The sequence below is a fragment of the Emydura macquarii genome, unplaced genomic scaffold (assembly GCF_026122565.2).
Source record: "Emydura macquarii macquarii isolate MOO-44397 ecotype Brisbane River unplaced genomic scaffold, CSIRO-AGI_Emac_v2 contig_1644, whole genome shotgun sequence".
Classification (NCBI taxonomy): Eukaryota; Metazoa; Chordata; order Testudines; family Chelidae; genus Emydura; species Emydura macquarii.
The window spans coordinates 16444181-16468274 of NW_027131781.1; the positions used below are offsets into that span (position 1 = coordinate 16444181).

Sequence of the window (24094 nt, forward strand, 5' to 3'; positions counted from 1 at the left end):
GTGCAGTATCCTCAATATTCCCAGTTACAGCTGCAAGGCAGCTCCTTCACAGGATGGAGCAGGTCTCAGCTGGCTCAAGCTCTGGGCATCTGGAGCAAACCTGGCCTAATACCTCAGGCCTGCAGATAATCCATTCCTGCTGAGTCAGGCTGCTGCTAGGGCTGATAGGGTGGTTTTCCTTCTGAGTCCCTGCCCAACACTTTCACCAGCCTGGCTGTTTCAGAGACAATTAAGTGAGGGGGACACCTCTTGGGAACCAGAATGCTCCTGGGCAACTGTATGACAGGCAAAATGGAGTGTTCTACCCACCCCTGCAGCAAGCAGCTCTGTCTCCTGCTGCTGCCCAGTAGCCAACTCCCTTCCTCTGCACACTATATGGGGGTGGAGTGCACAGGTCCAGGCTGCCTTAGCACATCAATCTGGCCTTGTAACATTTCTCCAGCCTCTACTGCTAGTTGGTATCCCAAACACACGCTCAGCCAGGCAATTGCAGCCTGTCTGTGGGAGCAGTTTCTCAAGATGCCAAAAAGGCAAGGGTTGTAATCACTAATTCCTGTCTGATTTGTAGTAATTATTGTTAAATCAGGCTCATTTAACATAGAATAGCAGCTCTATTTCAGGCACCTGCAGCTGTATTTCGGATTCTCATCCCTGTGTCCCCTTGGCAATCAAAAGCTTAAAGTGTAAGTTGAAGCATTGCTTTTTCTAGAGCTACTCCCATGTGCCATAAAATCAGCTCACACCCTTCCAGCAGGGCAGCAGCAGCTATGAGAGGAGAATACTAGCCTTTAGCTCTTCCTAGCACCTTCCAACCAGCAAGTTACAACAGCCTCAATTACTTTTCCTTCTGTCACCAGACATGAGGGTCTGAAAGCCACCTCTGAGTCAAGTCTGCTAAGCCTGGCTCAGGCACATCTAACACTTTCTTCAGCAAGAGCAGCTGTTGACTCTACGACGTGCTATGGAAAGGTATGGGGCTAACTCTTGGTTAATGGACACAAAAGCTAGCCTCTTCTGAAAGTAGTATGTTCTGCAATGATCAGACTGCAGCTATACAACAGTGGCAAAAATAACTGTACTAGCTGTAGGCAAAGTAATAAATCCTAAACATGCGTTTAATACTAGCTACTATGGAGCCCATCTCTGTAAACTCAACCTACCTTTTTTTTGCTAGATCTCCTTGATTGCTTGTACTTAAGACAACCTTTGTCAAGTGGGGCATATAATAAGTAAAAGCTGCTTACATAAAGATTCTAGTCTTAGCCACTGCAAATAAACAAACGAAGACATTTTAGTGGAAGCTCCCCCTTTGTCAATTAAATACCACGGGAAAGCATCCGTAAATCGCAGAGATAAGGGGATCAGTGATGTTGCTCCATGTTGTGCTGCTATCAGTTGGCTGAATTGGGCATTCAGTTCAAGTATCACTTCACCGTTGTTTGTGCAAAGAGTGTTGCTGTCAATTTTGGAAGCTTTTTTTTGCTAGTGCAACTCAGTTGTGGTGCATCCTGTTTTTTTCCACCCATTGCACTGGATTTTGCCCTTGGTATTCTGTTCCTGTACAAGTTTGTCCTTTGATGACTGTAGTCAGCAGGAGGAAGCTATTCATTCTCTGGTCTAGAACTAGGTTAGCCTACCCAAATGTATCTACAATGAAGACTTTAAGCATTAAAATATGCATTTTCCTCTTGAAATATCACTTATCTCTAAAGAATGTGGGAGTTGCATATAGTCATAAAATATAGCTATCTATAAGGGTTAGTATATTACTCTGTGGAACACACTTAATTTGCATGGGAGTTCTCCACACATACACAGGACCCAGACAATGATTAGTGCAACTAGGAATACTCAAGCAGATGATGGAAGTGATCATTTGTTTGACATTCATCACTACTGTTGCAGACTAGGAATTGGTGGCAGGGGGGAGAGAAGGGACCAGTTTGAAGGGTATCAGGGTAGTAACTTGAAAATGAAAAGTGTGAAAGCAGTTTAAAAGCGGAGTCTGTGTTTGGGGTGGGGGGAAGAGGGAGAAAAGGTGAGCAGAGAAATGGATAGGGACCCAGTGCCTAGATACTGAGGCCAAACCCTGGTGCCCATTGGCCTGAGGCAAATGCTAAGTTTAAGTAACAATGTGTTTAATTCATTATTTTAACTGGTTACTCTCTCCATGTTAACTTTTTATAAACAAATAAATCATACTCTCTGAAAAAGAAACTGCCTGAAGTCTGTGCAGTTTTATACTAGTTACAAGCTCCTGGAGAGAATTTTGTAGCAGGGTCCAAACCTAGTTAGGGCTGCAGAAGTATTATTGTTGGTAAAGGAGTACTGTCAGCGGGTGATCCAGTCAAACAGTGAATTACAAGATTCCCTAGTAGAAGCAGCAAAGGTGCAGGCCTCTCACTGGGATGGGTGCCATAGAGGCTGGCTGAGAGATCCAAGGTACAAATTCATCCCTGAACTATACCACCTCTTTCAAATCACTGGCTCTGGGGTCTTATTCACCGAACAACTTGGCTAAAGTTCATCTGTTCTCCCCCTGCTAATTAACTTTTTTGGTCATTGCTACTCAGTCTGATGCACAGTTAAGGCCAAGGGGAACTCAAAGAGGCCGTCCAGTGCAGAAATAGTCCAAGTCTCGGTCCTTGCTTTGGTTTGTGTCTCCTAGCCTATAACATGGTTTGCATGTTTCTCCACACATTCTAATGTGCTCCTCTTCCTCTCTCTCCTTTTTTTTAAAAAAAAAGTCAATTAGCTTTGTCATTTAAAGCCAGTCTCTAGAAATACACTCCCCTATTCATCTCAATCAAGGTTTCTTCTACAGCTCTGTCCATACCAGACACAATCTTGCATCAGTTCATACTTGGCTCAAATGAATATGAAGAGAAAAGCTGCCTTTCTCCTATCCTGTCAATAAAAGAAAATGTAAACAGGTACTAAAAATGAACATGAGTGAGCTACATTTCTAAGTGAAACCAGGATATTAAAAATGCAATAGTTGAAGATTCATGGAATTGGTCCCTTCAGTTCATTTTTCACACTGGCATTAACACCTTCTGAAAACTAACATGTATCTATAGAGGAACATTCTCTTTCACAGCATAAAAAACACTGCTTGAAAACAAATGTCAGAACCATAACTGTATAAGCAGCAGTCAATGCACTTTCCCCACAGTAATATTTATTAAGCATGGTCAGTAAATTATAGAAATTTGCAATTCTAAGACTTTGTACTTCGTACAACAACATCTTGGCCTTTTGTCAACATACAATGTGAAACACAGATTAGGCTGTTCACAGTAAATTACACTGTGATGGATGAAAAAGGCTCAATGATATCAATAACTCTTAAGAACCATTGACAGTTAGCTTTACTCACAGTATTTTTTAAAAGGCTTTCCATAGTAAAATCATTGCAGTCAGAGGACAATTAAAAAGAAAGGCTCCACGTACAGTAAGAGCAAAGAAATGCATTTTTGGAGCAACAGTGAGCTACCAGTAAACACCTTATACACTAATCTTCCAGGCACAAAGCAAAAAAAACCAGTGGGGGTTGGATTTTTTGCATTTTCACAGAGCCAGGGAAGGTAATGTTTTTGGTTTCTTTTATACAAACTAAAAGAATACAAAATAAATACATTTTAAAAGATGCATACCAAAAATCAGACAGTCAGTCAGTCAGTCAAGTAGCAAGGCTTTCACAGAATGCCACACTGATAAAACACTTGTGAATCCATTTCAGTCATGAAATTATGTTCACAGTTTGAAATACGTGTTCACTGAGGCAAAGGTACCATCACTTCGACATAATTAATGGGGAAGAAGCCAGACTCTCCATTGAACATCCCTTCGTACCAATTCTCATCAATTTGATTGGTCAAAGTAATGATGTCCCCTTCCTTAAACCCAAGCTCGCCTTCATTTTCTGGCTCAAAGTCATACAGAGCTTGACAGCAAGGCTGATCCATGTGCACTGAAGAACCTGCCCCAGTGACAGAAAAGAAAATATTTAATAATAGCTTTAAGTACTCCACTTACTTCCTGAGCATGAAAACAAGAAGACATCCTGCTATAAGCAGCAATGGGTTAAAAATGGGTCCATATTGTGTTTGCTGTTAGTTTTCCACCTTCTTTTACCAACAGAAGGTCTGTTCCAGCCATGTCATGTCATGTACAACATAGAGGGTGATGAAATGAATGGATAGCTCTGTTTTCCTCCCCTTAAAAGCAAATATATTTTTACCGCCATTTGAATTCCATCATTTGAGTGGCCTTGGATTCTATTACCATCTTGTGGGGGAAAGGAGATTTGAGGATTTTTTTTTTAAATAGGTGAGTGGATGGGCGTGATGTGATGGTCAACAGCTGAACAAATATCAATACAAATCTGTAAAACTAAGAACTGGAATCTATTAGAGCAGTGGCTCACAACCTTTCCAGACTACAGTACCCCTTTCAGGAGTCTGATTTGTCTTGCATACCCCAAGATTCACTTCACTTAAAAATGACTTGCTTACAAAATCAGACATAAAAATACAAAAGTGTCACAGCGCACTATTACAGAAAAATTGTTTATTTTCTCATTTTTACCAAATAATTATAAAATAAATCAATTGGAATATAAATATTGTGCTTACATTTCAATGTATAGTATATAGAGAGCAGTATAAACAAGTCATTGTATGCAATTTTATATTTTACTGACTTTGCTAGTGCTTTTTATGTATCCTGTTGTAAAACTAAGCAAATATCTAGATGGGTTGGTGCACCCTCTGAAAGACCTCTGCATACCTCCAGGGCTACAAATATCTCTGGTTGAGAACCACCGTACTAAAGGACAGGAACCTCAGCAAAATCACTATACACCAAAACTATAAATGACAGCTTAAAGATCCAATCCTACAAACATGATGCATGAAAGTGGCTCTATTGATTTCAGCAGCACCACTCTCATATGAAAATGTTTTCAGGACCAGGACTTTAATTGCCAAATGGCGACATGAGGTTCTATCCTCTTCATCACATGAAGAGAGACAATTATCTCGAGGTTGGATTTACAGAGATCTGCTGTGGTATGGCAGATCTTATATTCAAACCACACACTGCATCTGCCCTTTATCTCAACTAGATCAACAAATGTTATATTAGGAACAACAGTGCCTCTTACATTTTTTAAACTATTTTTTGGATGATGATTAATTGCAGCCCTACTCACACCGTATCGGACTTTCTTTGTGATTTTAGTATATTTATTGTATTTGGCTTAGTTACACTGTAAGATGTTCACTCAGCCTTCTTTAGTGCTTAAATATTAATGGCTTTATATACATAAATACTAAAACCAGTACTTAAACTTATGGTGAAAAGTCAACAGGGATAATTATTTTGCATATATGATTTATAAAGTGCAAGAGTTTTTCACTGTTAGCCAAAGTAGCTAACTTTGCAAATGTAATCTTTTCAGTGTTATAGACATTCTCATGTATGGATGGTTAGCATAAATCCAAGCCGGCTAGGGATATGTGAATAATATATTATTTTATTCATTCATTCATTCAACCTATGAATAGTAAATTATTCTAACAACATTTCCTCCACTATTCATATTCTAGAGATCAGTTCTGTGGGAAGAGGGCTACCCATACATTCAGCTGAAGTTCATTTTTTCCATGACATTGATTTTTTTAAAAAAACCTTTTACCTACTTTACTAAAATAAAAATCCAGTGATTTGGAATAAAATCCATTCACAAAGGGAAAATGGGGGAAAAAAAGGTTTGCTGCCTCTTGCTAATTTACAGTAGCAAAGTGCATTATATCAAGACAAAGAACTTTTTAATGCTCTCTTTAATACTTACAGTAAAAAAATCTAATGATGCTCTTTAATAATAAATTATTCTAGCTACTCTTTTTGAGAATAGTAAAGATTTTGAGCAAATATTCTAATTTTGGCTGTCTCTCCAAATTATCTAGCGACCTAGCATGCTAATCGACCAATCATACTGAAGACTAATTTCTGTCTGGAATAGTGTGCACACTCTGTTAAATATTGCAGTACACAGGCAGACTTTCAAAACCAATTATGTTGTTAAAAATTGCATGTCATTCATTAAAATTAGTTTTTAAATCTGCTACTCACAGTATTATTGTTATAAAATTTAAGGAAAGGATACCATTGAAAAGTAGATGCTCAGAAAAATTTTCTAGCAATGAGAAGCAGAAAGAGCATCTTGAGCATGCAAAACTACTTACAAGAGAAGCATTTACTGGGTGATCTGTGGATGAACACTAGCAAGGATATTTAAAGTGATGATGACACAAGTAGGGGCAATGCTTAATGTTAGATTTTTTTGCTCCAAAATTTTAATATTACGCTTCAAGGATGGATTCTCCATTCCTTCCCAACCTCTCTACACCACCTTCCTACACCACTCTAGCAATGTAAAAGGGCGATAAACCCAGCAGAAATGGCCCCCAGGGAATTCCCTCAGCAAAGGGGGGTTCCCTAGATATTACAGAGAAGATGGAGTGGTTTTATGCCATTCCCTTCACAGCCCTCCAGTAGGAGATGTACAGGGGTGTGGTCAGAATTGGCTGTGCTCTGGCTATTTCCATGCACAGCCACAATGGCAAATCAGGCAATCCCTAGATCAGATGGTTGTTTAAGGCTACCTTTGTACCTCTTCCTGACCTGAGCTGCACTAAGCCCAGCTCAGATGCAGGCCAGGATCTGTGCTGTAGTCTTCCACAGAAATAGGGTGAATGGTTTTAAAAAATAATTGAGCATTTTCATTTAGCAGCTTTGTCAGTATAGAATGTGGAAGCTGTCTCTGCTTACATGATGTACCAACAGCAGGAGAAGCCTCTCTGAATAACTGAAAGCATTTCATGTTTTCACCAACTGTTCTGGCAGAGGCTTGAGATACAACATTTACTGCAGTCATCAGTTTATTTCTGCCACCAAGACGTGTGAGGTTACATTTATAACACGGTGCAGAATGTGCTTTTTTAAAAGCTTGAACCTTTTAGGATCGTAACTACCTGGTACATTGCATTGGTTTTATTGTATTAAAGAGAAGAGGGATAAAGGGTAGGAAGTGGGGGAAGGAACATTTTGCCTTTTAGGTGCCAAATGTCGGGGGGAGGGGGGGAGAATCTTATGCAACACAGAAGGATCTGAAAATAATGGCCACAGCTACTCTAGGCCTAACATCAGTCAAGGTCTTCATTAAAAGTAATGCAGCTTCTGCTAATCTACTGTATCTGGTGTCACTGCTGCACAGTCTGGCAAAACAAAGCTTCCCTGCTGAACAGAACAGAGGCAGCGCGGGTTGCTAGTTTTAAAATGCACAATTTAACAACACAAAGAAGTCACGTGGCTCCATCCTTCTCCACTGTGAAGAACTATTTGAAGACTCTTGTAGAGATTTAAGACGCTAAAGAAAGTTTGCTGAACATCGAAGTACAGATACAACAGAAGAAATATATATTAAAGAAAGAATCACCTACTAAATGTGCCTGAAGACAGAATTATTCTAGCTCTCTGTCACAGCCTGATTCTGTAAACACTCTCAGGGCTTGTCTACACTGGCGCTTATGCCGACAAAATTTTTGTCGCTCAGGGATGTGAAAAATCACCCCGCTGAGTGACATAAGTTTTGCCAGCAAAAGCGCTGGTGTAGCCGCGTTAAACAGAATAAAACCACCTAAACAATGGGCAGCAGCTATGGCAGCGGGAGAGCTCTCTCCTGCCAACATATCTCAGCTACACCAGCGCTTATGCTGTCAAATCGTATGTCGCTCAGCGGGGTGTTTTTTGCTAGCATAAGCACCAGTGTAGACAAACCCTTAGGCACACGAGTAAGTCCCATTAAATTCAAACATAGGACAACTACTAACTACAAACTAACTACAGCTACTTTCCTTTGATGTGCAAAATGAATGAAAGGCAAGATGTGACTCTGCATTTAAACTGTTCCATAATGAGCCAGATGATGCTCTCAGCTTCTGTTGATTAATTAGACAACAGTGAATTAGAATAAAACAGAGCTTTGTCATCTGCAGTTAATCAGCAATGCAGTTAAATCATCCAAGATTTTTTTCCACAAGTAATGTTTCAAAGGACCTGATCCTGCAATGTGTTTGCATGTCAGGCACTTCACTCCCCTAAGTAGTCCCACTGTTGTAGGAACTGTACAGAGGAAAACACCACCCCTACTCTGAAGAGTTTACAATGTACAAGGCATATTATGGTAAAAAATGGAACAAAGGATTCCAACATACAGACAAAGGGCTCATGTGTGTTAGCTGTTACACTTAATGAGCAGTACCTTACTTTGCAAGCAATCCCATTGAATTAAATAGATATATTTGAGTAAGGTTCTACTTAATATGAGAGTGTCAGGAGCTAGTCCAAAGTGACCAGGAGGGATGCCAGACACACATTTTGAGAGTGTCAGAGGGGGATGGAGGGGTGGGCAGAGAAGTTAAGTGTGAAAATGCTCATTTCTGTAGAAAGTAGAAATGAGTTTATAGGAATGATCTAAGGGAGGGGTGAGTAGTAAACACATTGTCAAGCTTCCCCATTTCCTAACACCTAAAACACGTGGTACCATTTTGCATAAACTGTCTGAACAGTATTTTCTAAACCATATAATATAAGTCAAAGCAGCTTACTTGTTCTTGTTTAAATATAAAATAAGCACAGCATGCTTCCCAGGTTATACACTCAGAGCCACATTTATCCCTGGCATAGTTGCATAGAAGTCAATAGCGCTCGTGCTCACTTTGTAATGCAGGAAAGGAGGAGGAGACAAAGGAGAATTACCCATGGCTTTACTGATGATCACACAGAACAACACCCAAGTCCTCAACTTCTTTAGAAAAAAATTCAGAGTGCTAGATGGTAACCACAATATATACTTTTTTGGTGTCATTAGAAAGAGAATCTATAGTACAGTTACAAAATATTGCCCTCAATTCCTCTTTTGCCTCTTCTCTTCTTTCATGGTTTGCTTGTTTTCGCTTTCATTCTGACAGAAGCGCTAAATGAGTTAAACAGTGAGGTCCAGATCGTCAAAGGAATGTTGGCACCTAACTCCCACTGAAATCAATGGGAATCAGGCGCCTAAATATCTTTGAGGATCTATGTCTATGTCAAAAGTCAGATATAGTCATTTTCTGGTCGCTAAGTGGTTGATGCAATATTTTGTGACTGGAGTCACCCAACTGGAGCAGCACTTCTTCCCAACCCATGAAGAGTGGATATTTTGACTTCAGCCCATCATTAGTTTCAAACCATCTTATTTTGTTCTCTTATCCTTTTGGTCAATGCCCTAATGCTTTGAATAATTCAGATTTATACCTGTCTCCAGTTTAAAATATTCACTATTTTATGCTCGGTTTGGCTCTGTGGTTTATGCACTAATGATTAATACCATCGAAGTCTCCTTTCTTGGCTCCTATACAAAGCAGAAACATGATGATAAAGAAATTTACTTTGAGCAGATTTCTGGCAGGGGCCTCAAAGGTTTATGTTTATTGGTAATAAAGGATGTCTCATTTTTGCTACCTTAATTTAAACCGTGCCGTGAAAATGACTAGATGATGAATTTTTCTTTACACAGTGCTGCAAATGCACAAATGAGACAAGTGTTCCCTAACCGAAATGGCTTAGCAGATTGTGACTGGTCTTACAAGGGTCTGTAGGAAGGGGGAGCTCCCTCATCTGTACACCCCATTCAACAGTCACTCAAATTTGCTCATCCTGCCCTCAGGGGAGGATGGGGACTACTTCCTCCATATGTGCTCTGAGGTGCACATCCCTATTCTGAGGGCAGAGAGGGGTTGGGATAAGGCCCTGCTCTCCCTCAAGATCAGCCAGTGGAGCTGGCCAAGGGAAGCAAGCTGTATTATCTGGGACTGCCTCTGCTCACTAGGCCACCTGAAAAGGCTTTGTAGCTCCCTGAGGCACAATCCCTCCTGCAGCTCCCTCCAGGATGGTGCATCTCTGCAGATCCCCCACCATAGGCCTCTGGCTCAACGCCACTGTTTGGCCCTTAGCGAGGGTATACATTCTAATACAGAACGTTCTAGTAAGCAGAATGGGTGATTTCATTCTCTTTAAAGATTCTTCCTTGGAGACAAAAATAGAATGAGAGTTGTTAGCCCTGACAGCTAACTAACCATCCCAGAACACGTGTGACCATTGTGGGGGAAAACAACTGTCTGGTGAGAAGTCTACAGAATGTCAGAACATGTTATAGGATGCATATCAAAGCCATAAGGAGCAATGATGCCTATCTGGAGCAAAAGATAATTCAACAGTCAAACTTCTTGACTGATATACCTATATCCTCAAGTGCACCTAACCTCTGTTCAGCACACCTACCGGGTAGCCTCGGGGTTGCTCTATCTTGCACTGTCTAGAATGTTCCTCGTAGAGGCCATTCTGCCAATCTGGGGTTGAAGAAGCACAGTATGCTTTGACCAGACCCTCTCACACCTCTGGCACACTCACTATACAAGGGGTGAGTGAGAGTCTCCAACACAAGGGGAATTCTCAGTGACCCTGTAAGGGCAACTTTCTTGCCCCGCAAAAGGGGTAAATCTGGGGCTGAGGATCTGGCTCAGTGTATTTACGCAGCTGTATCAAGAGTATTGTTATGCATCCTCTACTACTCATCCTACAATGGGTCTGACTTGTACACTAGCTTCATCTACCAGGAAGCAAGGAGGCAAAAGAACAATCAGTCGAGGTTGGTGTAAAGAAGCTAGACCCACAGGGCATGTCTACATTGCAGCTGAGAGGTGTGATTCCCAGCATGGGCAGACAGACTCGTGCTCGCTCAAGCAGAGCTAGTGCACTGTAAATAGCTGTGTGGCTACTGTGGTATAGGTGGCACCATGGACTAACCACTCAAGCTCAAACCCAAAGGGTTAGGTGGACTAGGACTCAAGCAGTTAACCCAAGCCATTGTGCATGTTTCAACATCCACATGGCCATTTTTAGGGCACTAGCTCCAACCGTGAGAGTCTGTCTACCAGGCCACAAGGCACATTCTCAGCAGGGTGTAGAAATACAATTAGCCTTTTTTATCTCTTGAAGCTGGCGCACCTCATATTTCCATCCTCCTCCACTTCTAATTCATTCATTCATTCATTCTCTCTCTCTCTTCCCCCCCCCCCCCCCTCAAAAGAAGCAGGAAAGCAGAAAATTGAAAGAATGAATAAAGCCAGAGGATAGAAAAGCAGCCCAGAGAGTAACTGTGTCTCAGAGACAACAGCTAATTCTCAAGCCAAGTGGAGGATGGGACCTCTGAATCATTGCTTCCTCTGTGCTTTCCTTTCAGATCCTCACCTATACTGGTTACGGAAAAAGTGCTGGTGGCTTCTTACTCTTTTCCTTTTGCGTTATTATTGTTTGTCTTTTGTGTTTCATTATTTGCCTTTGCATATAGCTCACTATGGATACAAAAGAGACAGAGTAAAAATGCCTTTGATCAGTGAGATAAGAAATAAAGGTCTGATCCAACATTTAAATGAGTTATTGCACTTAGATTCTCCACTGACCAGTGACAAGATTAATAATATTAAGCACCTTGAAGAGAATTTCAAAAAAGTTTCCTGTAAGTTTTTCCACTAGATCAGGTTCTATGCATGTGAAGTAGTGGCAGATACACGTTAATAGGTACAGCAGTCTTTCCCACACAGATTAAGTTGGCACATATTGAGCTGGCTTTTGTGGAACCAGAAGCTGTTACATACTAACAAAATAAGCCGTGTTCATATTTTAATTGTCTATGTTACACTGTTTAACTGTTTTAAAAGATAATAAAAACATAAACGAGACGGTTTTCAATTGTGGGTGGCTAATTGTAGGCGTTGGAGCCTAGTTGGATAGACAACTAACAGTGTGACTCTGAAGATTCACCACTACCATTAAATGAGAAATACTTCAACTCCAGTACTTATAATTCCTCCATAACATGCACACATCAATAGGCTGATTCCACAATCATGGACTCACCTGATAAATTTATTGAAGAACTGTACAAAATCCCATTTTGCTGCTGATTATCACTTATTTCCAGAGTTGCAGTTATTACAGGTTTTGGCTGGAATTCACGCTTAGGACGACTAGATGCTCCATTTATTCTGAAACATAGAGAAAGATTGGCAAGAGATTATTTTCTGGGAAGCAAGAGAAGCCATGGAACTTCTACTTGGATTCAGTGTTTTATCAACTGAAGGGCAGATGGATTAAAAAAAGAGAAACATTTTGTAATTTATTCACCCAGAACTCAGGACTCCAATGTAACATTTCAGAAAGTCTTTTACCCAGTTTTATAGCTGTGTTGACTGAGGCACAAAGATTAATAGCCTGTGCTGAGCATCCACACACATTGAGGTCAGTGCATGTTTTGGGTGATCAGTACTCTTGAAATTCAGGCTATAAATGACATGTGCAGAAACACAGCTTGTAAGCCAATGATAACTCAAACCATTTAGAACCTAGATCCTTGTTGGTCCTAACTTTGAGAGCATAAAGCATAACTACTAGTGGTTTTTTTTTCCTCCATTCATATCACGCAAAGTCACAACACATCACACCAGAACTGTGCTCCTAGCAAACTGGCAATGTCTTGATGCATTGTAGGATTTTATGTTTACAACCCCTTGGTACAACAAATGTCAGTTTTTTAACAAGGCTTCCAAAAATGTGGCTCAGAAAATGTGCGGCCATGTCTGTTTGTATGCACAAAAACTTACCAGTAAATGGAGAAGTTCCATATTAATTCCTGCCTATGTCGGTGTGGGTTTTGGCATAAGCACAAAAGGATGTATCCATAAGTTTTGGGGTCAGATTTCTCTATTGTACAGAGGAGTGTGAACTCTTAAAGGCCTACAGTGCATCAAGAAGTGACAGCTAGCAAGAGTTGAAGGTGATTAAGTCCATTAAGGTACAGAGATGTAACAAATGAGTATGGATATAAAAAGATGCATCTGTGACATATCTGTGAGATGGTGCTGCGTCTGAACTGCCATTCAATGTCTTCTCATATTCCTGAATGATAGCTCCAAAAGATGTTGAGAATTCTCTCATCAGGTTTATTCTTACCGGTTTTGCAGCGTGCTCTGCAGTTCCTCCAGAATTTCTGCGGACTGTTTATGATAGTCTAGTGCTGCTTCTATAAATACTGCCAACTGGCTAACTTGCTCTACCTAAAGTATAAAGTGGAAAATGACTTTAAGGAGTCTGCATGCCAACTATGGAATCAACTATAAGAGTTATAAACAGACAAAAAAATCCAGTTAACAACACTCAAAATAGACCAGGTATCTCGGAAGATCTTGGAATTTTACAGGATTACATTTCTATATAGTAGGATTTGACATAGCCTGCAATAAGCTCCATGTAGGCAGAACCCTGTGATTGGGCTAAGCCCCGGGAGGCTCATTGCAGGATCAGGACCATGACATAGGGCATCTTGTCCTATCTATAATGGGTCTTATTCAAACAAAGTAATTTGATCAAATACATGTATATTTTCCCCTAACTAAACTGGGAGATATCCTGAAATAGACAAGCACAAGATCCCATATCAGGTAGCAGTGATTTTCAGATCAGTGAGGTCTGGGTAAGAGAGACTATGCTATATCTTATTACAGAACTCATTAATGTTATTTTCTAATTGCATTAGACCATAAATTGCAGCCCCAACAAAGTGAAATGCAGTGCATCACACTCTCAGGCCCCCACTGGGTCTGATCAGGAAAAAGTGTCTGGGTAGATTTGTTAAGATCAAATTTACTGGTTTGTGTTGATTTTATGCAATATTTTATCTGCTTTTACCCACTCTAAGTGTTTACTGAAAACTCTGCTAGAACTCTAATGAAGCAAAACATTGCCACACAATGTACATCAGTTAAATACACAGGGCCAGATCCTCAGCTGGCGTAAACTGATGTCGCTCCACTGAAGACAAGAGACCAAAACCAGCTGAGCATCTGGCACAAAATGTTTTCATTTTACAAGAACCACACGTGCATTTCTATGCATATAGGGTCATTCCTGCCAGTCCCTGCCTTTATGGTTAGAACACCTGACTAACCTAAATGGCCACAGCTGCTGCATTAATTTAGACAAAGTTTGATGATATTGAACAGGTACTGAACGCAGGGGTGCTGGAACAATTTTTATAGTGGGGGTGCTGAGAGCCATTGAAACAAACTGTAAACCAGGTCCATCTGGAAACCACTTCAAGCCTGGGGGTGCAGGAGCGCCCCCAGCTCCCCTCGTTCCAACACTTATGCCTGAACACTAAGCAAACTCTGATCCCGAGTAAAGCCCAGATGAACAAATTCTGTGCAGGGGACATGCACAGAGCTGGGCGACAGAATCCTCCCTTCCAAATCAGCAGCAAGATACTTCGTATGAGCCCAGCTACTCCATGACTGCTGTTACTGCCAGCTGTCTGTAGTAGTAAATGCACCCGGCATCTGGGCTTTGCCTAGTTGTGGGCACAGGGGCCAAGATCCTGCCAATCTCCTCCCTCCCACAAACTTTCCATGTTCAGTGCCCCAGAGTGTGCCGCTCCATAGTAGTGCAAGGTGGTGGCGTCCCCTTGCATGGCTCTGCAGCATGTTCCTTTCTAAGCCACAGAACCATGGCAGTTTCTCTGCTTTTCACTCCTTGCACATCTGGGAAGGAGGGGACCATGATCTATACTGTCACACATACAAACCCTCACTTCCGTGTGCGCTGCAGTACATGCAGCAGCAGAGCAGACTTACATCATTTTCTAAAAAGTTGAACATGCTTCTTTCTGCCAGCTCCTTTGACTCTTCAAATTTTTCTACTGCTTGTTTAACTTCTTCATCTGGTATCTTTCCCAAACGCTTCTTTTTATAGTCATAATCCAAACGACGGCCTTCTAGCTTCTTCAGATGATGCTAAATGAGAAAGAATGTTTCCCATTAGATCAAACTGAGATAAATCCAAACAAGTATTTAGTGATTGTAAGTAGGTTTTGGTTATGGATACAATTTTACTTATTCATAGATTAATTTTAAAATTATACAGTCATCAAGAAGGAGCATCTATGTACATTTTGAGAACTGGCTACCTAAATTTCCTGTACAATGCATCCACCTCGTGAACTTTGCTAAACATGCAAAAACTGCAAATTGTCTAAATTAGAAGCAGGATCCAGATTAAATGTGCTTTTCCTTTACAGTCTGGAGGTAATTCAGTTCTAGCTGTTGTATTATTTGCAGTGTGACAGTTAAAATTTAAAGGGCTATTTTCTCCTCCCACTACAGGAGTGGAACACCAACTAAATCGTTCATTCCTGAATTCTTTGTAAGGTATTAATCTGACATTCCTAGATGAGCTAATTGCACAAAGCTTTCCTGCCCCCAAAATCCTGCACTTGACAAACTCCCAAAATGGAGTGAAAGCAACTCCACAAGGTACTTATTGCAACAGAAGTTAAATAGTTTTTTTTCTCTTTACATCAATTCAGAACAATAACAACTGAGAATAGAGTCATCCACCGTATGAGAGATCTGAAGCCACTGAGAGATTACTGTCTCTCTGCTCTTTAATTTGTGGACAGGTTTCTAAATCCATTTTTATATAAGTAAGTACAACTTTACTTTCTGTGTTTCATCAGGATTTTAACATCCTTATTACCCAGGTCTACAGGAATCCAGAGGCCCAAATGTTAACTGTGCCTGGCTTTCTGGACAGTTGTTCTATCATAAGCAAAAGCTTGAAAAACAATCTTCTGAAAATTCATTCTCCAGTATCCTATTTTTTGTCACAGTGGTTCATGTTATTTGTCATGGTGCTCTTAGGCAGGTATGAGACCACTTTGTTGTTGCCCTAAACAGCTTATATTAGTAGTCTTATCTGACTCCTTTTTAGAGGAAACCCCAGCATGACACAGCCAGAGGCAGGCAACTCAATAATAGAATAAACCAGGCAACTCAAATCAACTAGAATAAATTTAGAATAATTGGCACCCCCTAGGCTCATAACAATTAAAGAAATGTTATAGTAAAATAAGCAGCAGCAAATATTAATATTCATTTTCTTTACTGTCCATTTTGCTATATTCAACTTTATTATATTATAAATAGTGTAAAATAGGTGACCATGAGTTATATATCCTGACACAAGTTTTTAAGTGAGTTTCATCACTGATTTCACAGGAGAGTTCTGCTTAAAATGTGATGGCATAATATATTGAGTAATAAGTTCCTGTGGACTAGATTTCTAATGATTTCTAATGACCTTGTTTATTCATATATTTATATTTTCAATGTCATAGGAGAAGCTTTTAACCTCAAAAAACTCACCCCAATCTCTTTTAAGTCTTTGTCCTGTAATAACTGTAGTGGATCAATGAAGTTTTGCTTGACATTAATATCCAGAGAGTCCTTCACCTCTGCCATCTGCTTCATGCTTTCCCCAACATCCATCAGTGCAATGCCTATTGGGAAGAACACGATACTTATGCACAGTGGATAGTGTTGTAAATGGCCCATCTTGTTTTAGTAAAGATCAGCCATGTGGAAGTTTCTGTGGAAGTTTGGCTTTCCATGAGATTTTCCAGCACTGAGAGTTCTTTCTTGATCTTCTCCTGTTTGCTATACAGAATGCTGATCCGGTGGATCCATAGCTTTTTTGAGATGCTCAGCAAGTCTCTAGTGAGCATGTGCAAACTGCAAGTTTTTCAAAACCTGATAAGTTGGCTAAATGTGGGCTGGATTTTCATGGGGATGGCAAGAGTCACAATCCTGAAACAAAGGCCACTCCCCTGCCAAGTTCCAAGTCCTTGTTCCAAAAGCATGGGAGCATTACAGGATTTCACAGTAAAGATTGCTATGATTTTTTAACATGGGCAGAACATATTTCCTCCCAGCCTCATTCTCAGAAAAGACTGAAATGTTTTGGCAGAAGTTTCCCAAAATCAGCCTAAGGCAGACACCCAGCATGAAAAATTTCAGCCCCAGTGGATGAAATTTGGCAAAGTTACAAGCAACTGAACACAGAGTCTTATAATATAATACAATATAATATGGTGGAACAAAAAATGCTTAAAGGCATCACATATTTACTGTATGTATAAATATCTAATCATTGCACTTTATTGCTTACAAGATGGAAGCCTACATGCCTATTCCCATACATATAAGTAATATTATTCCTCATACAACATATTCTGAGCTATGCACAGAGGAGCTATATAAACTCACCAAATGTAGATTCATCCCCAAGTTCTCTGCCATACCGTAGCATACAATCTCCTAATAGCCCTTCTGTCTGGGGATATCCTGTGGTTTTAACTTGTCCTCTGATCTTCGACATAGTGTTCAGCATTCCCAGTTTGGCTCTGTATGCTTAGAAGTATTATAAATCGTATGAAAAAAGCATCCATTTATAGCACGATTTTCTGTAACTGAGATGTTCTTTTAAATTATTTGACAAATAATTTCAGCGAGTGAGTGTTGGTCTGCAGAGTCAGGAGCACTTTGTTGCAGAAATTCAATAATAAAAATGTGAGAGATGTTTTCATTGGCCACATGGGTCACATAATACTATTCCATTCTCTGATTGGATGAGCTTAAAGGTTTATGGTGTGAATACTTGTGCCGAAGAATTCAATAATCATCTTCAGTTGATATATACTAATATTCGCTATCCCCATGAAGATTTCTGCTAGTTAACTCCTTTACTAGAATTTTTACAGAAAGCAAACACAAAAGGGATATGAATGCAGCCAAAGTCAACTTCATGATTTTATTTGAGTTAACATTTGCAGAACTATTTTCTTTGCTTAGGTCCACTTGGCAAGACACTGGGAATTAACTTTCTGGAATGGCCTAAATGCTGAATAATGCTGATTTCGTCAATATCCTTTGCATGCAGTGTCAAAAGCAGACAATTATTTTCAAGAGATTTCCCCACTCCTAATTTTCATCACACAATAGCCTCATACTACAATAATGGACTTGTGTTGGACATTCATGGGATTAATAACCATGATTTTTAGCTTCACCTGGAGCCTTCCAGAGGATCATCAAGCATTGAGAAATCCTAATCCTAAACTCTTTACTCAGGCAAACCCACTGAAATCTCCCTCTGGCCATGGGTCTCATAATGCATCCAAGATGGGTAGATATCTCACTGAAGTCATTGAGTAAAGAATGAAGCCTCTGTTCTATTGTTCTAATGAAGACAATAGAGTTCCTTCCACTGAACTGAGTGAACAGTGGATCAGTCTCTTAATGACCTGTGTCAATGACCGGCATCAATGTCCCTCCTTTCTCTGTTCTCAGACTGAAATTTGAGAAATCCTATAAATGAACTCCTCAATATCTGTTATGGAGACCTATGAGCTCTCAGAAGTTACTCAAAAAGGGAGCGAGAGATATCTTTATCTTTCACTAATATGTTTCATATTCCCTAAAAATATTAGCAACCCACAGGGGTTCACTATATACCTGGTAGAGGCACTGTACAAGTTGAACTCATTGACTTAGAATGTTAGAGGAATTGTAGGAGTTCAGTTTACCTGGATTTGGCTGAAGATACTCTGTGGATTTTGACAGAAGCTCTGCTACAGCTTTGCTGGTGACATCAATTTTCTGGAAGAGAAATATAAAAGGACATTAAATACTGAGTCTTTATCCTCTGACTAGATACAATTTATTATTCTGGCAGACTAAGAAGTTTTAATTAAATTCAGTATAAAACATCATTTTCATTTTTGTGGTGCCAAACTTTCATTATTGATGTTGAAAAGAAATGAAGTTGAGTAAGCCCAGATAGAAGCATCAAAGTGTAGAGAGAGAATTAACCCTTCAGAGCCTGTAGTCATTCTTCATGAATCACACTTCCACATTTTGGAATCACAATTTCCTCCCCAGCCCTATTGTCACTACTATGTCAACAACTATCTACCTGGGAAGCGGATTCAGGAGTTCCTACCACTCAGTCCTATGCTCAGTGCACTCCAGTGCATAAGCCCACATTGCATTTCCAGTCAATAGTATCTAAAATGTACAGTTCTAATATCTCTTCTCTCTGCCATTCTATGACTCACACAGTGTTTTCTTCTTATAAAAACAGATAATTATTTTGGAACCAAGGAAAAATGAAGCTTAAGCATGTTTATAGATACAAAATAAGTGTGTTGAAAAGAAAACAATTTATACAGGACATTTTTCTTAATCTGCCAATAACAAAATCTCAGCGAGGGGTCTGTAATATATGTAACAAATATATCTGAGAAAGACTCAGAGTGAAGGTCCGAGAACCAAACAGCAGGGGAAAATAAAGCTGAGAGTAACATTGTTCCAACTACCATACAGCAGTGCTTACACAGTAGTGAATTCTTCTGAGTTTTTAAATTCTTACAATTTTTTACACTTCTACCAAGATTAAATCTAAAAAACAAATACTTTACTGTCCATGCTAACAAATTACATTCTTAGAGCCCAATGTTGTTCCTGATAAAGTCACAGACAAAACTTTCAGGGTCAAATTCTTTCCTCAGTTACAAGAGTGTGATTTCATTGACTTCAATACTCCTGTGTTAGTGTAAGAAGAATTTGCCCCTTATAGACTTCAATGAGAACAAGATTGGATCTTATTATGTATATGGATTTTTTACATACTTATTGTTTGGATTACATATTTTGTTTACACTAAGGAATGAATAAAAGATTTTATTCTGTCAGTGGCATAACCTTGAAAAACATATGTTGGCTTCCTTACCCTTTCCATATCTTGAAATTCTTCATCTAGTTTTGTTCCTTCTGCTCCACTGATTTTTTCACTGAACAACTGCAAAAATAATGAAGTATTGTTACTTTATGAAAGAACACATATACCTGAGAGTCACTGAAAGTTATCAGAAATTGGAAAACATTAGTCGAACATCCATAGTGAGTATGGGAGAAAAGAAATATTCCTTTCTCTTCAAGGGAAATACAAACTATAGGGAAGGGAAATGCCCAACACGGATTTTTAGGAAATCGCTGAAGTGATCTAGAGGAACAAGAAAGGATTTCTCAAGCTTGAACCATTTGTACTGTAAGGAGCTACAGTGTAGGTTTCAGATATAGAGGTCTACCAATCAGATCACTTTTAAATTGGTGCAAATGCAGAGTAATTCTTTCAAATCATTAGTGTTATTCCAATTAACAATGAGATTAGGTTCTGACCCTGGATTCCCTTAAGTTTGTTCATAAAACTCCCATTAACATTAATAGGAATTATGCATGCACACTCCGATTAGATAGCAGACTTGTAAACAATGGTGCAGTATAACATATTTGTGCAATCCACTACCTTTTATGCTATTTAAAACAGGGTGGGGGAAAGGCACACTGCCTTCAAAACTATTCATCTCATAGAAGCAACTTTCATTGCAGGATTCCAGCCATGCAGCTTGAACCATTCTAAAATACCTGAAATGTCACATAATCTTATGTAACCCATCAGTATTATTTTTGGTTTTCACAAAAAAAATATCGTCAAGAGACATGCTCCTAATTCACTTAGGTGCTTAAAAAATCCCATCTGACATCACACGAGTCATTGCTTCTTGCAATTTAAGATCTCAACATTATGTTATTAATAGGATGAAAAAACATTAAAGGTGAGATCCTTTGCTGGTGTAAACTGGCATAGCTGTACTTTGGGCAGTCTTTTAATACATCTTCCAAAAAACATGAAATTATCTCAAAGGTGTTTACCAGTTTAAAGTAAGTTCTTTGGTATCATTTGAAAACAGCAGCAATATGTTACAAACAGAGCACAATAAGAAGTTGGGCATCAAGTACTTCAATGATAAAAGATACAGACAGCCCCAAAATTTGGTATTTTGTTCTCCCTTTTCTAAAAACCTCCCAAATTAGCAAACAGCTGACAACACAAAACAGGCCTGAGAGAGATGTGGAATCTGAAAATGGGCCACAGATATTAGATATGGAGCTGTTCCCTATTCATGGCTTGATTCTGCACAGTTCAGGTGTGGCATATGGAGCCTATAAGCAAAAGATTAAGAAGTGATGAAGCAGGATGAGCTTAGGAGAACCTGATTCTGTGGTTAAGGTCACTGCTGCTGTGCAGCCACCAAAAGGCTCCTGCCTAGGGAAATAAGTGAGGACAAAGAGGGAACTATGATGCTAATTATTGTTTATTTACAGGCACTGCAGTGGCACCTAGTGGCCCCAGACCTATTATGCTAGACACTGTACAAAGAAATAACAGATAGGGATGGTCTCTGCCCCCAAAGGCTTACAGTCTAAGTGCTGAGAGACAATAGGTGGAGACAACAAACAGAGGGAGAGCAAAGGCAAAGATGAGATGATACAGGTCAGCATGATGAGCAGCAATCACAGCACACCAATTGCCTAACCATTATCCAGTTTTTTGTAGGCATCATAGCAGAGGAGAGTTTTAAGGAGGAATTTGAAGTAGGCAAATGTGGTGGCTTTGTGGGGAACTCCTCCAGTGGATGAGGGGTGGCATGAGAAGAGAAAGTGTGAAGGTGTTTCTTGTAAAATCTGACGGTGGGCAATCAAAACTGGTATCACTGGCAGAGCAGAGATGGATTTTGACATCTCAGAGCTGTGCAAGGGAGGTGATAGTCAGGATAGCTCCCTCCCACTTCTGAATGGACAAGGGAAAATCCACACAGGCAGGGTCCTCTCCACATGCCGAGCCAGGTGAGATAACAGACTCTTCTTGATATATTGAATAGTGTATGGAAAATTTCATATTTGTATCTGTTACTTATGTGATTTTTCCTTACGTTTATTATAACATCGACAAAGAGTGATTTATTAAAAACAAAACAACAACAGCTAAAGAAGCTGTTGTCCTCTGGCTGAAGAGGCAGCTTTTTCCAAATAGTCAGTGCACAGTAATATACACACAATACAGTATGTGTAACACATAATCACATACTTGTTTGGGACATTGTTCAAGGAAAACTCAACACTGCAGTGTTAAACTGTGACAACGGACATTTGAAAAAGATAAATACTTCTATTTTAAATTTTCTTTAACTTTTTTTAGGGGTAAAATTTAGTGGGGTATGAGGATTTGGTCTTCTGAAGAGAAAAAAGAGCTTCACATAACAGGATTTTATCACACTCCATTAAACCACAATGCAATTTCTTCCTCTTCTTTGGAGCAGAAATGAAAGACATAACTAAGGCAGATTCTAGCAGAAAAACACAAAGAAACGAAATTTAAATGTACAGCACTTACAAACATAGTTCACTATTTAATGTAATGTAAATGTAAATTCTCCAACAGTGGCTTCTGCTCTGATCATACTGAAGTTAACAGCTGTACGAGTGGCACTTCTAACCTGACAATGAAAAGTCACAGGATACCCAATGAATTACTGAGCATGGCTGCACCATGGAAGTGACTGCTGAGTTTTGTCATATGACAATCTGACAAGCATCACTTACATATATGCAATATAATGGTTTGGACTTAAACAGGAACATGGTTGACTGTGAACCTGTATAATTATGAGGCTATATACATCAGTTTTGATGAGTCAGCAGAACCCACTACTACAATTTAAATAGGCCTGTGCACTGCAGCAATTTAGAATTATTTGTATGGGGCAAATCCTGCCCCCCTCCCTCAGCTGTAATGAAATCGGTGCAATTCCACTGCACGGTGAAGGGGCCAAGATTTGCAAGTCTAACAAATTGTGGGGGCTCATTGCAGGGCCACCCTGCATATCCTTCCTCAATGGTGAGGTTAGAGCTAATGCAATGTCAGACCTAAACAGGGCTCTAATCCGGGCTACACTGATGGCTAGAGAGGAGCGCCACCATTTGGGAATGGGGGAAGATTCCTTCCTCTCAAACGCCTGTGGAATCCCCTGCACCAAATCCAGCCACTCGGGCTGGTCAGGCAGTAAAGTGAATAGAGCCTTTATTCATTTCCCACTACAATTCTCCTATCCTAGATAGAGCAGGGAGAAGAGAACGGTTCCCTGATTAGAACTTAGGGGTTTTTTTTTCTTTTGTACAGTAGGCTGAAAACAATGAGTGAAAAACTATAATATTATATTATACAAATTCCACAAGCTAGCAAGAGCCCTCCTGGGTAATATGCTGTACATGCTTTTACACTAGGGGCCTGACTGAAATCAGTGGCCGCATTAGAGCACAGAGTTGAGCCAAGTTACACTACTGCAATAAAACCCTTTTAACCACCTCTATTACAGTTCTGATTAGTTCTTATTCATAATTACATACTACAGCAAGCTACCATGTCACAGTTTATAACAGAGCCCGTATTCTCTCTAGCATACAAGGGGATAGTTTCTATGTGAAGAAATATTGTACTTCCATATGCATAAACACTTCTTGGCTCCAATCACTTCCCAGACCATGCTGTTCTTTTTCATACTGAAACATTAAATTAAATGTTGCGGACACATGAGCTAATAGCCTCTCTCTGGAATTTGCCTGAACGACAGATTTGGAAAAAATATTCAATTGGGATTTGAAAAGAAACAAAAAAACATTGTAATGCTTTAGCTAACTCCATATACCCAATTAATGTTGAAAATATAAAAGACATTTCTGTAGTACAGCTCATGCAGCACTGTAAACATCTATCTTCTAAAGAATTTACAGCTCCAACATCCATTTACAACCTCCAACATTCAACATCTGTGGAAAAATAATCTTCCATAAACAAAGATGCACAGGGCTCAGTTCTGATCTCACACCAGTTTTACATAAGTGCAATTTCAACAATTTAATTCAAGTTCTGATATACACTGGTCTAAATGAAATCAAAATCAGGCCCAGAATGTAATGATCAGTGAGAGTTTTCCTTTCAACATTTTACCAGACATCTAAAGAATTGTAAGCTATGTTACACAATCCAGTGCAGTACATTTCCATTGGCATATATATTGTAATATGAATTTTAGAAAACCTTGTCTTGCTAAAGTTATTTATAATATCAGATGTACCAAGTAATAACAATTTCAAAGCATGATACTTCTTCAAACTCTGCTAATGGAGGTTACTGA

The 24094-nt window shown here is 39.6% G+C and overlaps 1 protein-coding gene across 2 annotated transcripts in view; it reads right to left on the reverse strand.

Moving 5' to 3' along the window:
* Positions 1-3161: 3161 nt before the first annotated feature.
* The window catches only part of SH3GL3 (SH3 domain containing GRB2 like 3, endophilin A3), a 65996-nt gene continuing 45063 nt past the window's right edge, over positions 3162-24094 (reverse strand). The window contains exons 2-9 of one of the 2 annotated variants that reach the window (XM_067555731.1): positions 19789-19857; positions 18584-18656; positions 17265-17408; positions 16365-16498; positions 14796-14954; positions 13120-13223; positions 12028-12155; positions 3162-3982 (exon numbers count right to left, since the gene is read on the reverse strand). In XM_067555731.1, the coding sequence (XP_067411832.1) occupies positions 3777-3982; positions 12028-12155; positions 13120-13223; positions 14796-14954; positions 16365-16498; positions 17265-17408; positions 18584-18656; positions 19789-19857 (1017 nt within the window). In that variant the 3' untranslated portion in view covers positions 3162-3776. Of the gene's footprint in view, positions 3983-7657; positions 8007-12027; positions 12156-13119; positions 13224-14795; positions 14955-16364; positions 16499-17264; positions 17409-18583; positions 18657-19788; positions 19858-24094 lie in introns of those variants that run through there. The other variant, XM_067555732.1, reaches the window with a different exon arrangement.